The sequence below is a fragment of the Thermobia domestica genome, chromosome 14, assembly GCF_964235325.1.
Source record: "Thermobia domestica chromosome 14, izTheDome1.hap1.1, whole genome shotgun sequence".
Classification (NCBI taxonomy): domain Eukaryota; kingdom Metazoa; phylum Arthropoda; class Insecta; order Zygentoma; family Lepismatidae; genus Thermobia; species Thermobia domestica.
Genome location: NC_137467.1, coordinates 69,883,101 through 69,900,275, shown reverse-complemented (window position 1 = coordinate 69,900,275; position 17,175 = coordinate 69,883,101). Strand labels below are relative to the sequence as shown.

At 36.7% G+C, this 17,175-nt stretch overlaps 1 protein-coding gene across 1 annotated transcript in view; it reads right to left on the bottom strand.

Moving 5' to 3' along the window:
• The window catches only part of LOC145669861 (uncharacterized), a 206,370-nt gene extending 190,124 nt beyond the window's left edge, over positions 1 to 16,246 (bottom strand). The window contains exon 1 of the mRNA XM_081738207.1: positions 16,047 to 16,246. Within this exon, the coding sequence (XP_081594333.1) occupies positions 16,047 to 16,196 (150 nt within the window). The 5' untranslated portion in view covers positions 16,197 to 16,246. The remainder of the gene's footprint in view (positions 1 to 16,046) is intronic.
• Positions 16,247 to 17,175: the final 929 nt, after the last annotated feature.

The window sequence follows — 17,175 nt, the reverse complement described above, 5'->3', positions numbered from 1 at the left end:
TTTAATGCTGGCCATCACCTCTTAGAGGGTGTACTGGGGAGGCTAATGACTCATGTCCCTTATGGGACGGTCATTTTAGTTACGGTAAGGCCGCCACCGAGTTGCTACAAGTCAAACTTCCTAAGCGACTGTTTATGGACCTGGCAGTGGTGTGCCCAACCCCTGGTACCATTGCCTCGCGTATCCGCAGTTGAGGATTGACTTTACCTGTGGTGGCACATCATGGCATCGATCCCACGCGCTATAACGATCCCACGAGCACGCTAGAACGTATGTACACCTCTTACATTAATTGGAATCTGCTTCCCCTAATCCCAGTAACTGGGATCCGGACTCAGGAGCCTCTGGGATGTAGCCTACCCAGTCTCGCACCCGGAACCATTTGCACACCAGATTTGTATGAACCCATTGTCTGGTGACAGGTGTAATTTGGGGAGGCGCCATTGCAGTCCCCACCCGTTATGCACTCCCGCTACTGGTCAGTGCGCATGCGATACTATTGAGCCAGTGCGTCCTTGCGACCGCTTCTGAGGCGAATAAATCAGACACCTCACATGAATGGACCAGAGCTACCACTAAACACGGACGAAGCGTCCAGGGATATTGTCCATGGCGTGGTTGTCGTGCCCAACTGGTACTCCCTAGGTACGGCCAGCCTCCTCCCCCTTCCTTCTCCCTCCCTCCCTCCTACAGCATTATTATTTTTTTGTATGTGTTGATGCTACCTTCTCTTTGCCAGAGGCGCTCATATTTCTCTAGCCTTTTATGAGTTTTCGTCTGCTCTCCCTCTTCGAGTGCTACAACACTCACCTGCCTTTGTGTACTCCACCGATGACTTGCCCCGTTTGTTTTTCTTTTGAGCCTGTTTAGCGATTATTATTTTTTATTTTTTTCGCGTAGTTAAGACGGGAAGGGTATTAAGTTTAAAAAAATAAAAAAAATAAATTAAAAAATAGGGAGAAATACGCCTTAGTCTCTGTCATGCTTTTTCTTCTGCTGCTGTGACTATTGTTTTCAGTTATAAGGACATTAATGATATTTATCAAACTAATTAGTAGTATCATACTGTATCACTATCTCTTGTTCATTGTGGCACGCTGAACTTATGTATGACGAACTCTTGATCTCACTGCCAACATTCTAGTTAAATAGTTGCAGACCCCACATATTTTACCACTTCATCAAGGATGGTTAATAGTTAAACATATTAGCTTATCTATTGCTATTAAAACTATTAATGTTTGTATACTTAGTGTGAAGGCTACCATATGTATTAGGTAAGGACATTGGGTGTAGATCGAGGCCCCCATATTTTTTATGTCCTCCCCGCATTGGGTAATGGGCTCGAACCCCTAATAGTTCAATTATTGTAACTAACTTGATTATATTAATTATCGATATGTTAAGTAAATTAACGGTTACATAAATAACATCATTGTGGGCTATAGTGACTTGCTAGATGTTGTCTTACCACTATACCACTATACTCGTGTTGTTCCATCATCCCTGTGTAACTGCCTTGATACAAGTTACAAGCTTAGCTTGGTTTGAATAAAACGCACACAACGCCGATAATACAGAGCAGAGTGGTATTAAATCACGCTATCACTTGCACATTTAAAAAAATTACAAAAAAAACACTGGAAGAGAATCATTACGTGCACATCATTTCGTAATTGGGTTCAATAATCGAATAATAGAATCCATCACAATTTACATGACACTTATTAAGGACATTCGAGCTCTGTCAACTCGTTTGTAATAAATCCGGTATAAACCAACTTAATTCTAGTCAGAATAAAACTTATGATTAAACCAAACAAAAGACTTAAAAACTATAAGTCATGAGACTTTCAAATTGGGTGGCCCCCTCCATAAGCGGCCCTGTTTGATAGGTGGGTAAGATCACATCGCGGCAGCGCACAGCACCGTTGACACACGGTGAGTCAAAGCCAGATTATCCGTGAGAGTGATATACGAAATTTAGGATATAAATTTAAGAACTTGACGTTAATTATAATTTTAAGTGAAATAAGTTAAATGTCAAAACAAACAAACAAAAGTAGTGCTCTTTCAAACTTAAAATTTAATCGAATATCATATGATTAATGAAATTTCTTAAAATGATTGTGGATAATTCCCCCCACCGAAAAAACCGCCTCTCATTCAGTGTTAAAACTAAAGCAAATCACCTTTTATCAGGTTACGAGAGTGAACCCAGCTGCAATCAGGGACTCATGATAATTGCGCGTAACTTCAACATTGAAGAACACACCAACATTTACAACGAGAAAATATATAAATAAATACGGATAGGGGAATTAAACTACAACGAAACGAATAATAACAATAATGTTGCCCGACAAATCACCACGATTGGGATACACCGTAGTCTCTGTTGAGCAATTGGTTCCTAACAACCTCTGGTTCAACCCCCGTTGGATTTCTTCTTTTATCCTATATCTGAATTATTGCTCCGCACAAGCTCAAGATTATAATCGGATTGGTTACTTGTAAGTAGGTTAAAATTAAATACCTTCATTAGAAATGTAGTTTATCACATATCATCACATATCATCACTATCTACACTAGGGGTCCCGAGTTCGAGACCCGGAATATCATTGTCAAAATTATCTCAGTTTCCGGTAATTATTGGCATTTATACAATCGCTTCCAACTTTGAAAAGAAACAAATAAGTCTGAGATCGAAACTCGACGGACGTACTTTCTGTGTGCGTGACACGCTCAAAACTATAGTAAACACCGTTTTTGTTTTTCCTTAGGGAAACACTTACTAAATTCATAGCTTTCGAAGTCACACAAAGTAGTACACCATCTGAAGCCTCGACATCAACTATCGGCAAAACGCACTCCTTATAATCACTGCTAAACTGCAACTTCGGACATTATCTTTCGTTGTGGCTTTCACTTAATTCAGTGATAATAGCATTTGGTATGGGATACTCCCGGGATACGAACCTCGATTTCGTTGCACACTAGAGTTCAGCACTGAACCATGTCAACACTCAATAGCTAAACGAATTGGTAACTTGAAGTGAAGTAATTGAAAATACATGCTTCTAGTATAATACACTAAAAACCCAGGGAGATAGTACTTGCCCCTTTTTCCTTTTTTATTCTCCTTCAAGAAATTCTTCTGGTAACAGGAGACCTCCCCTCATTGTCTTTGGAAACGTAAGTCTCCCCTTCTCTTTTCTTCGCGTTCTTCGAAGCAAAGATGATAAGCATACCCCAACAAGCTGAAGAAAAACATGAACCACAAAGTTAAGAACTTATTTAAACTCGTTTGTAATTATACATACTAATTAGCATAGTGTAGAAATCAGATAAATTTAACTACTAATTAAATCCAGTAAATTTTTAACTAAAGGGTTCTTTAAATTTCGAATAATAATTATATTACATTATTATAACAAGCCGACTGATAATTACCTCTAAATTAACAAACATAAACATATCTAAGTGGTCAATTCCAGTATATTGCACCAAATGGTTATTGATGGACGATTATTTTAAAAAAATCTAAATAAAATCTAAGGTAGAAAATGTATGGTAGTGAATGAGTGGTAGAAAATAGTACTAATGTTTCCGCCACACAAAACTCTCGGTTACAACTCATTTCAAAATAAATACGCAAACAGACACTACGATCACACTCGAGACCCCGGGTTCAATCTATAATACCATTTTGTGTGTGAGAATTTTTCGTTCCAGAACTTTCATTCTCGAAGCCTTTCAGCAGAGCCTGCCCAGGTGAGAGAAGTGAATGAACCTGCGCTCCTTGCGTTGGAGATAACTGAGTATTCAATTTCCTTTTTATTTTTGTTAAAAGTTATTAATTTTTATCACTTAATTATCAATTTACTTCTAAAAGAAATTTGTCTTGATTTTTTTCCTTGTTATTCTTACTAAGCTACCTACAAAGGTATACAGACATAATGAACAAATCATAATGTGCACAAGACAAGACTGCCTTCTCCTCTGATAACCTAATTTGCCAATAATTAACTTTACAGTGTTTCACCAAAGCTTAAAAATTCCTATAATTCAAGAAATTAATAGCAATTGAGATAACATATCATCAATGATCTAGTGAAACACTATTAAAAAAAGAAGAAGAGGAAATCAGCATACCAGTGTGAAAAATATGCACGTTAACTGAGAATGTTATGTTTCTCAAATGTTTGTTATGCCCTCTCGTGGGATATGTCTTATCTTGAACACTATACGTACACAAGTTGTAATAAGGCGTAAAACTAGAATTGAATTTCAATTATGAAATATTACATGTTTCAAATTTATATCACCTTTCCTGAGATTTTTTATTTTTTTTAGTTTAATTAATTGCTAAAAATATTGAAGATACCTTGGAACTACCCCCTAACTTTGTTCATATCCTGGTCAAAAAAGAAATCTAATACGGATAATTCCAAACTAAAGACAAAAATAGTAAAGTCGAGATTAATTGAAAAGAAAGGGAGAGAAATGCTCCAAGGTACCTTATCTCAATAAAGCTACGGGAACTACCATCTACATGAAGTAATTGGCTTAATTGCAAAGATATAAAGAAATTTAATTAAATCTTGTTAAATCTAAGATCTGCTTGATAATCCTATGGTTCACTAAGTTACTTGAAAGCATCTCATCAACACGTTAAGTTTTATTTTTGTTAAAATTAAATTAAAAAAAACGTAGATAATGTTAACATCTCAAGGTGTAAAATACCGTATACAACACAATTTCTACACTCATGCATAGCAGTCCAAAAGACCGACCACACGCATTCTCTATTTTAGAAATAAATAAAAATATACTTATCTGATAATGTTATTATGTCCCTGGTCTGAAGTGCTTGGTGAACTGGTAGAGTAGAAGGGCGTCTTTAACAGTACACGAGATATTCTCTTTCAGTTGCGTTGCTAAGCCCCCTTTACTTCCCTCACCCCCGAACATTTGTAAGCTGAGCTGATAATTTACAAACCACATATTATTACACCAAGCTGTATAATTAGCTAACTTCCGCCAAGCGGACTCAACTCAAACTTCCTTTTAACACTCTACTCCTCAACCTGACCGCTTCTGAAAACAAAATATACGGCAAATGTATGTTAATACGACAACTAATTCCCGATATTTTAATAGCATGCAAGGTATTGCCCATCTAGTAAATTACCTTGGATTTATTCACCATATGACTCATCACCCACTAATCCTTTTAGTATATGAAAATTATATTTGACAGTCCACTTTCCTCCATCATTATTGTTCCACTCACGAAGAAACAGACCAGATTAAGTAAATCAATCATCTTGCGAAGAACTTGTTCTACCGTAGTATTATCTTTATCTTCACACACAGTCACATCTCAAACACAAGAGGCATCGTAATAGTAATGTGTGGTCAGCGCACATATACATATTTCCAGCTTTCCGGTTTAATTTGTTCATGGTACAAAATTGATTTTTAATATCATTCTGATATTAATATGATCACACACGCTATTTCAACAGGCATCTATACTTAGTCTCTGACGATGTGTGGACAGCACACTCAGGACATTTGGATAAAAATATTTTCCACGTTCGACTCTCACTTTCAGATAGCTTCATTATTAGTAAGTTTTGCGGATTCCATCTTTCCTAAACTGATGGATGGTCAGCCCATTTAAAAACAACATTCCCGCATTAAGTCATCATATTCTGACTCATGCTTTCATGTCCTAATCCCCGACACACACTCTAAGTAATACCTATGCTATGCATTAATGATGAACAATTACACCTATCTTCCCCAGAAAGATACGTTTGATCATCCCGTATAAACAAGTACTCCGCACAAACCAAAGTTATTATGTCAAGCATTAATGATAATATAGTCTAATAGTCTCTTTGATTTCAGGTTTCCATTCATTGCTATCCTAGTGTGATGCCTTGAGTAAGGCCCCCACAGTCCTAGTATCTGGCGATACCGAAGGGGTCCAGATCACAGTTTGTCGGCCCCATCCAGGGTTGATTCAGAGGGGCGATATGGAAATAAATTTTTTGCGATCCATCACGTTTTATTAGTGGACAACAGTTATCTAATATCCGAACCTCCATCCGGATACAGAACATCTCTGTGCCATAAAACTTATGAACTTCTATAGTGACGTTGAAATTTTTTCCGTCTGCAGACAGACCCCCATTTACAAACATCAGTTCATTTCCTACCGGTGAAAAACTCTTCTCGTACCAGAAGAAACACAAAATTTGGACAAGTGATAATTCTCATAAGCAAAATGAATAAAATTCTTTCCAATCGGCGTTGTGATAAATCATAAGAAGATTGTAATAATAAACAAACAGCAAACGTCAAGAGACCATGAAACTCTACTTGAAATAACTCAATTTCAATGTAATAACCACGATAATAATGTAACAAAACCATTGAAATTTGTTGCATGATATATAGTTCAAATTCCTATTATTTGGTCAAGTAAAAACACAAAAATCGTTCAGTCAATTGAAGAAGCCTATATGTGAGAATGGTAATCGTATCTCCACATTCTCATTCCACTAAGTTAGAGACCGTAATTTTTTATAGCCCCTGTACATTTATCTTTTGTCAAAAAAGGAGAAAGGACAAGGAAGTACTTTATTGAATTATCCACTGCACATTGAAATTAATCATAACTGCACTCAACCGTTGCTCAACAAAAGGATATATATATATATATATATATATATATATATATATATATATATATATATATATATATATATCCATGTATTTAGTATGTATGTAGAATTATTCTCTGTATAACTAAGTCACTTACAATATGTGTTTAAAGAAGTTTACAACAGAAAAGTTGGCCACAGAAGGAAGTATATGGTTGAGTTATCAATCAAGGTCATTTAATTTAAAAGTAGAGAACGGAACATACTTCCGGTGGTTTTAAAAAAAGTAAAATCTTCTATCACAACCATAGCTTTGTTGTGGTTAACTTTTGTGTTTAAAATCTAATCTATAAAACAACAGGAAGCACCAACATGATGGAACTAGGGCTGTTCCGATAGTCGAGTAATCGATAAAATTTCAAAACCGTTTCATAGATAAAGAATTTGAATTTTATCGAATTATCGAACTTTCGAGACTCTCGAAATGATCGGGAGTCCCGAAATGTTCGAGACCCTCGAAATGATCGAGACTCCCGAAATGTTCGAGACACTCGAAATGTTCGAGGCTCCTGAAATGTTCGGGGCTCTTGAAGTGTTCGAGGGACTCGAAGTGTTCGAGGCACTCGAAATGTAAGAAACATTAGACAACTTCGAGACACTCCAACTGTTCGAGAGTCTCAAATTGTTTGAAAGCAGCAAATACAGTAATATATCAATATGATCGCATTTGTCGAGTCGCTTGTATATTTTGAAAAGTTCGGGATTATCGGAGTGTTCGGAAGAAACGATGTATTCGAGGTTATCATAGTTTTATATAATATGTATTACATATATGCAGGGTGTTCATTTTAAAACTTCTCTCCTTAGCAATGAAGTGAAGGAAAAGTTTTTCCCCACAGAAGAGAGAAAGAGGAAGAGAAAACATGCATCACTTGAATGGAATTGGAATCCAAGACACCATTAGTTTACTAATAGTCACTTTGCCGATTGCGCCAATAAGGGGACACATAGTTTTACATATGATTTCGACAAATACAACTTTGCAATAACTTATCCGATGAAAAAAAGTTGTTTGACTAGTTTGCCTGCAAGAGGGAATCATTGGAGAGGTGAAGGAACCGAACTGTCCAACACTACTTTTGATAATACCCGAAACTTCGATAATACTCGCAATACCGATAATACCCGAAACTTCGATAATACTCGAAATATCGATAATACCCGAAACTTCGATAATACTCGAAATATCGATAATACCCGAAACTTCGATAATACTCGAAATGTCGATAATACCCGAACTTCGATAATACTCGAAATTTCGATAATACCGAAACTTCGATAATTTCAAATACTCGAACAGTTTCGAGTAACCAATGACAACTCGATAAATTTTCACTCCCGAAGCTCGATAGGTCCTCAGCCTTATCGAACACCCCTAGATGGAACACGATCCCTGTAACTTTACGACGTAGATTTCCTTCTAACTACAAACAAATCCCTCTCGACTTCGTTTTGTATTTAGAGAAATAAAATAAAATATAAAGGCTAATACAAATACTACTTCTAATACTACTAATAATAAGAATAAGAATACTAACAATACTAACCTATAGACCCCTAATTACGAAGGAACTTTATAGCGTTTCCTTGTACAGTCCCTTTCAAAAACATGTACTCTAGTATGGTTAATGTAACTGCATCCCTGACCATTAGAATTTGTATCCGTTATTACTGTAGGCCATTAGGGCATAGACTAACACACTAACCATAGGGCCAGCTCGTCACCTATTATGTCTCCTTCTTGCTGACAGAACCTCTCATAGAAAGTAGATCCATACTTATTTGTATTCAATCCCTAGGTGCGCTTAAGTGCGCTAATCAGCTAGTAATGTCTGTATATTGCCAGTATATGTAAATGTCAATGTGTATAGCGTGATGCATACCACACAGGATTACATACACGCTTTAAGCATTTAGCATGCGATCGATTCTTGTGTTACAAGAAATGTATTACAGGATAGGCTATGTAACATTGCACTTAAATAATTTTCAAGTTATATTTTTTTTCTTATATGCCATAAATATTCAACATTTACTTGATTCTTGTTTTATAGGAAATTAGAGTATCGCCTATGCTTTGTTAATTATAAATGGTATATTGGAATATAATGAATTTTGTTCACTAACTGTGAAACACAACCCCGCAAGGTTTTCAGAAATAGGGCAAAACCGGTCGAGTGTACTATTCTATATCGTTCTGTGTTTCCCATTTGGTTTATACTATAGAGAAGGGAAACTGCTCTTGTAATTTTGTTGTACAGATCAGTCAAACTTTAAAGCGCTTCACGTTATTTCTTGGTTGTACTTAGTTTTGATCTTTTTATTTCTTTGCTGAATCATGTTATTAGCCTCAGACACTCACATGTAACACGTGTGACTATCTACACAAAAAACATTGGTAACATGTATCTGTAATTCAATTATGTACTATTCTTCACTCATTATTTGCCAGTAAATTTGATTGTGCTTAGCAAATCAGTTTATTCACAAAATCGTAATTTTCTTTTATGACATTAGCGGTTGCACTAGTAATTGGTTCGAATTCATGCTTAATACTAGGATTAGAAACTGGCCTTTAAAAAAAGAATATATTATTTTGATTTCACACGAAACCTCTTTGCTGTTATACGCTAGAAGGATACCATGATTGTAAGGTTTCATTTTACAAATTTCAAATCATAGAGCTTCGTATATACTATATACCTGTTCTACTGAAAGCAATATTATACATGGTTCGCTAATCTAATACTTTGTTGATGAAACCACTGTAGCATTTAAACGTACTATAGTCGAAAGACATGAAATCTTACAATTTCGCTCTCTGCTAATTAATTTGTTCATAATCTCCAGATTCTCGTTATTTTTTTGTTCCTTAGCGTCTTAAGTAAGGCCCGTTCTATCTTAACCCTTTAAATTCCAGCAACTTGCCTTGGATAAGAGTTTCCGTATTTGGATCCATTTTATTAGGAAGATAACTTTCACATTTTTTGTATTTTTAATGAGGTCGGCGGATAACTGTTACACAGTTAAGCGTCGAAGTCCAAAGCCGGACTCAAATTATGGGGTGAGACGCTCGCGCTTTCCTAATTGTGTGTCGAAGAGAAAGAGAGAAAGGGAGAACAGAGTCAAGTGAGGCTTTGATTTTATTAGCAATCTGATGGCTCATTGACGCCAACCCACACGCATGTAATAGTGTTATAACCCTGGCTTTGATTTGCCCAAATCACAGTGCTTGGTCGCGGCTGTAAACTTATTGAACATCACGCAAGCAATAAGTACATATAAACATTATGTATTTGGAGCTGAACGTGAAATTAAGATGTAACAGTAAATGTAAAATAGGTACTTCCGCCCCGGCCTGATGAAGAAAATCATATAAAACTAGAAGTCTTGGCCACTATTGGGCATTCGCGTGAAAAGCTTCTCCAAACTCGTCAAGGCTCGTGACGCAGCTCTCGAGCTACGTCAGAAACTAGCAGAAAATGCGTGGGACGAGGTCGCTTTATAAGCCACGCCCGTAGCCGAGCTTAGGTTGTTCGTTTCCGGCTTTCGTCTAGTGTAATTGGATCTTCGCTCCGGACGGTCGTTATAAGATCAGGCATGTGATTGTTTTTTCTAAGCTCCCTTGATATGGGACGAGCATTCGAGACTTGTTAGAAATTGACATTAAGTTGCGACTTAAAAATGAGACCAAATATCCACTTTGGATTTTACCACTCCCCCTTTTGCCCAATGCAAGTTGCAAGTACAAATCATCAAAATTACTATTTTCAATAAATCGCGGCTAAGCGTGGTAACCTTTAGCACCCACTTTGTAATGTAGGGGTTGTGCCCATACATGTCATTTGATAATACTTTAAGCTTGTATTTTCAAATTTCCGAATTGTAAAATTCTTTGTATTTTCATTTTTCTCTTTATTTTATTATAAATAAAATTTATGATGGAAATGGTCTCTTTAATTTAGTCATGCTCCGTATCCCTCCGTATCTGGATTCAGTTCACAGTCTTCATGAGTTACCTGGGTTTCGATTTCTAGTGCATGTTCTACCTCTGAGATACAAGTCTTCCCCCCATTATTGAGACATTTTAGTGCACTTTCTCATCATCTTTGAACCAGTAAAGCCTAAGACGTCCCGCTACTGAGGCTTAAAAGAGTTGGGCTCAGCACCAACTCGACATACTGGGTGGAGAATACAGAAGTGATCTCAAATACAATTTCACGAAAGAAAGTGTACACAAAACACAACGACAATCTCTCAAAACACATAACAATATATATATCGAGAGAGAGAGAGAGAGAGAGAGAGAGAGAGAAAGTGTAGATGGATAGATAGCTCAGGAAACAAAGAAACAATATAAAATAGACAAAACGAAATTTTTTACTGGGTACCACAAGGGAGAATTAGGGACCTAAGTATTCTAATACAAAGTGTTCTGACGAAATTACGTAGCACTACGAATATCTTGGAAATGAATTATCCAAGATACAAGATAGACGGTTAGCAAATTCAGCAATGGATCGACAATTGTTGATAATGATATGTACTCCTTTCAAATATATCTAACCCTCCCCATAATACTCTCGAGATCCTACTTCTTATTCTTGATATCTGAACATTTGAGATTAAACAATAATTGCTTACATCTTGTTCTGATAGATCATTTACTTTTAACCCTATATCTGTATGAATGTGCAGAGTAAAAACAAAGATAAATTACAATTTAATGTTCCTGGCTATAACTGTAAAATACGCTGTAATGTCAGAGTATAAGAAACGGTTCTGCGAACTCGAAATATTTTAACAACCGGTTCTAGCGAACCGGTGAGAACTGGCTGAATAGCACCACTGTATATACTTCATAATATACACACGTATAGCTTTACGCGTGTATAGCTTCATAGTTAACCACGAATTTTCAATGGATCGCGAAGGTGAGTGGTATAGCCTTTACTTCTGGTGCATCCGGTCTCTGATTCGATCCCAGCTCGAACCAAGTAGGCTTGGTAGTGTGCAAACACCACAATCGTTGTTTCTCTCGGAGCTCTCCGTTTGTTCATACTTTCTACTATTCATTCATTTGGTATCATCATTGTCATCTTTATTCCACGCTGCATAACCGTGAGACGTAAAACTCAAAGATTTAATTTAATTTCATTTTCCATAATTTAAGTATTAAATAACGTTTCTTATAAAGATAACCAAGAAAGTTCTGTCGCTTTTCCACCCATCACCTTCGAACATCGATATGTGACTTAAGACGCGCCTGCAAGTACATCAAAAAGTAGTCCCCATCAGTATCGACGACCTTCTGCCAAAGTTTTGGAAGGCCGATGGATACATTGCGGAAGAACTTGGTGGGACATGAAGCGAAGAGAGTATCAAGTTCCTTTTGCACCTCTGCTGGGGTTTGAACCGCTGTCCTCTAAGTTGATTGTCGAAGGAATGCAACATGTGATAATCGGACGGTACAATGTTCGGGGAGTGTGGCGCATGCAATAGTGTTTCCCATCCAAGGCGTAGAATGGTGTTCCAGGTCATCCTAGCCACGTGGAATTTAGCGTTCTCTAAATGGAGAATCCCTTTCGGATTCAGAAATGCTGGTTCCAGAGTTTTGAGTTTTTCTTAAACACTCCTCAACTGCTCACAATACACAGTTGCATTGATGCTTTGACCAGCTGGTAGGAGTTCCGAATGCACGATATCGCGAGCACTCCAGCAACCCTCGAGCAGTTCATCATAGGAGGACCTTGTTATCAGCTGTTTTGAAACCGGTTCATGGATGTTGACCAATGATGCGTCACCGCGGAGCTTCGTACAGGATTCACTTCTCATCACATTTCAACACCCTGTCCATAAATGGCTCCTTCCTCAGACGAGACAGCAAAGAAACACAGGTGTCTGCTAGTGTTTCCACCTGGCCCGGTGTCATAGCATGTAGGGCCGATCGACTCAACTTGTCGTACTTCCCAAGTTGATGGAGGTGCTGCCGAATGGTTTCTCTACTCACACTGAATTGTAGGTCCAGTTCTTCACATGTCTAGCCACTGTTCGCCTCAATTACTGCCTGAAGATCTTCATTTTTTTTACATGTGTTGGTCTTCCGGCACGTGGTGCATCTTCGAGTGTTTCGCTACCTTCCTTGAACTTGTTAAATCACTGCAGCACTGTTCGCGTAGTTACGACATTTTCGACAACTGGCCTGGTATATCTTCCGGGCGCTGCAGGGGCGTTTGACTCCAGTTTGAACTCGTACAGATTTCACGCCCTTACCATGCTCTGTGGAGGCCCCATTATCACACTACCCTTAATCAAGGTCACGATGTAACTGAACTGACACAAGCAGGTATTAGGTTGATATACTCGCACCAACAACTGACCTTCGTCTTATCTTCATTCGCATTCAACTCGCGGGTTGAGGGCTAATTGAACACAGACCTCTATAAAAAGTGACATAACTTTCTTGATTAACTTTATATTTTAACCCGAACAGCACAGGTTCCATCATCACACTGTCCTTAAGCAAGGTCACGGTGTAACTGAACTGACACAACCAGGTATTAAGATGGATATACCCGCACCAACAACTGACCTTCGTCTTATCTTCATTCGCATTCAACTCGCGGTAACAACACACGCCTGTAACAACACAGGTCTACTGATCACACTGTCCTTAATCAAGGTTGCGGTGTAACTGAACTGTCACAACCAGGTATTAAATTGGATATACCCGCACCAACAACTGACCTTCATCTTATCTTCATTCGCATTCATCTCGCGGGTTGAGGGCTAATTGAATATAGACCTCTATAAAAAGGGACATAATTTTCTTGGTTAACTTTATATTTTAACCCGTAACAACACACGCCCGTCTTCGAGACTGATTAAAGTACCACTCACATGCTTTTTTCTTTTCTTCAGTTGTATAGTTATATGGCGCTATCACCTAATCGCTCCTTTTGCTGCTGCCGTTGCAACCTCATTGTAGTGTGTTTGTAGCTCTTATAGGGGTCACATGATTAATTGTTCATTTTGGCTTGCCGTCTGAGAGACGGGCCTGTGTTGTAACGTAATGGATGTTATTTCTGGTCCTTCGCTTTCTGTGAGCTTAAATGGTCCATCTTTTTGGACTCTTGTAATCCAGTGGTTTGAGAAAGAAGAAGGAAGTGGTGAAAATTTGACAGTTGATGAAAACTTTGCTTTCGAATCGGACCATGATGCAAATACCATGATCGGACCGTGATCGGGCCATGAGTGTTCTTTTAAGATTTGCCCCCATTGTACAAAGTAAAAAGTACAAAACAAACAAATCACCTTGGTATTTTTGTTTTAAGAACATTAACTAATCTTGATCACAATGAAAATGGAAAATCTATTGGTCATTGGTACAGTTTCTAGTAACTCAAATATTGAAATTTATAGCACAGTTTAATTTTCCATTTAAAAACATGACTTTCTGGAAACAAAGTATTTTTCTTAAAATTTTTGCCCTTTTATACTTTGTGCATTTTTCATAAAAAGGATCATTTATTTCATTGGATGTGGATCATGTATTTTCTGTGGACTATAGTAAAAGTGTTTTTTCAATAGTAATATATTACTATCAAAATAGGAAAAAGTTTTCGTTATTGTATTTGGTATTTGTAATAGTTATCATGTAATGAATTTTGTAACGGTTATTTGCATTTATTTGGTAAGTAAGCTTTGACAGAGCATAAAAATACACAATTTTTATTGTTCAGTACAAATATCGGTTAATAACGACTGTAAATTCCAGAGAGACCCTCAGAGACGGACCTGTGTTGTTGTATCAAAAATTCTGACGTGTTTTGTTACGGGTTAATCTCTAATTTTGTTCAACCAAAGGACCCCGCACAATTCTTATCGAATTTGGATTTCCTTTGAATTAATCGAAATCGTAATATGTTGTAGATATTGTGATCTTGAGATAAAGTCTCAATAGCACCAGCATCAATCACTGACCGTTTGCTCACTTCAGAGCATTTTTCTTTAAAATATATCCGAGTATAAAGTTGTTCTCTATTTCGGTGAAAATGAATGAAATTGTGATGTGTTGTAGATCTTGTCAGTGTTAGAAAATGTCTTAATGAACATAATCATCATTCATTTACCGTTTGGCCACTACAGGTTGACATTTTTTAATACAGCCGGGTATAACGATATTTTACATTCCTCTGAAAATGAATGAAACTGATACGTTTTAGATATAATGCTGAAAAAATGTGTTAATTTGTGGCTACTGAGCAACTTTAGGTCAGTTGATACAGTATTTGTTCACATTCGGGAGGCTCGGCTTAAGCCGGTCATTTTCTGTAGGACTTCGGGGTCTTTCCTTTGTCCGCTTGATGAATATCGGGATGTTACCTATGCTTAAATGATGTTAGCTGCTACTCACCACCTTCCTTTACCAGGTTGTAGTATACGATGATAAAAGCTAAGTATTTTTGCTGTTTTATACATAATCACCATAAATCCAGATTGTCATCAGGTTCTAGTGTGTTTTTTTTAATGACCGCGTAGTGGCCAAACAGCCAGTTATTGGTGGTTATGTCCATTGAGTTTTTCTTTTCTCAGGATCACAATATCTACAACATATCACGGTTTCAAGCGATTCCACCGAAATTCAATTTCCATAAGGATTTTGCGGAGTCCTATAATGCACACAGTAGTCTATTAACAAATCTTAATATGTCTTTTATAAGTAAAAAGTTAATTGTCAGAAATCAGATATTTAATTTTGAATTCAATTAAAAAAATCAGATATTCTCAAACTCTGACTTCTGTCATAAAGTGTTTAAGATAAGCAACTGTATCTTATATCAATTACCTTGGAATAGAAATATCAATGTACAGTTTTAGATAAAAGTTAATAGGTTGAAATCAAACATAAATATGAATATAGATTTCAAAAATTCATTATATTTTTCCTTTCTACATATAAATATATATATGAAACTGTGGTAATTTCGTAAATTTTAAGATAACATGAGAGACATATGCGATTGATTCGTAGGTTGAAACTTTAGAACGGAAAACAGTATCAAGTAAATTATATTCCCAGAATGCATTCCTCCCGAGTTTCTACTTATGCAATCAAAACTTATGAGATTTATTAGGTTATGGTGTCCAATTCAGAATTCTTTTCGATATAATTTAGACTTTTCATCATTTTGAACAATTTAATAGTACAAACTAGAATTGGTGAAATTGATCAATTGATGCATGACAGCAAATGTAGAATGATTTCTATTACATACTAATGAACTCTAAATAATATATTTACTTACCTTCATCTCTTTCAATATATTACAACTCCTTGTCTCTCCAGTATGGATGTGTAAGTTAGTATTACCCAAACTACCACAATGAGCAATTGAAATACTCGTTACTTGTTGTTTGCATTTTTCGTTCATAAGGCCGAGTCTGATAAAATACATACTATCTGTACTGACGTTTGTACCCTGTGATAAGTAAATTGCAATATATCCATTTTTATGGTTAAGCATTTTCGTTTTAAGGTACAAAGAAGGAGAGGTAAGGTTCCACTCTCCGAAAAGTGTCATGTAGTTTTCTAATACGATCCCTGTTCCAGGTACTCCTAGAAAAGGAAAACATAAAATGAGTTACACTTTACACACAAGCACACGCACACGTTAATTTCTGCTTAAACTTTAGGCGGATAAACGGAACATTAGTTGGATGCCTAATACATGCATCCAGTAGAGTCTTTGGTTCGATACTTGAATTAGTTCCGGAAATAACTAGTTGATGCACCACTCCGGCAGTGTCCTCTTTAGAGGTTTATAAGTTATAACATGATTCAAGAACGCATACAAAAATAGCAAATAATTCGACTGTGATGGAAAACATACATGTACAGTGAACGGAATCACCGCGGTGACGAGTGGTTAACAGTAATTTGTGAGACTAGTATGTGTGGTTAACTGTACGAGACTTGTAAGCAGAAAGGATGTGACAGTGGATTCTATATTGTAACCACAACATTTGAAGGAGTTCCTCATGAATAGTAAGACCTAGAATGTGTCATTATTATTAGTAAACTTTTATTGTAATGAAATTATCAAATAGGAAATACGCTGTAGAAACATGTTCTAGTACAGAGAAGTTCAATATAGTCGCCATTTTGATTTTGAACTATATTTAAACGAACATTGTTGTTATTGATTACCCAAGGGTGCATGCCATCTGTGATTTCACTGCACACTTCAACAGTAAGTTTTCTGAACTCCCCCGAAAATTGGAGATGTTTTGGTAAAATAGTATTAATATAGTATTGGGGTCCCTCCACATAAAATACAGGATTGTACACAACACATGGATGGATTTGAATAATATATATTTTTTCTTCTGTGTGGAAATTCAAGTAATTATTCCTTCTCCATATATCAAGTAAAT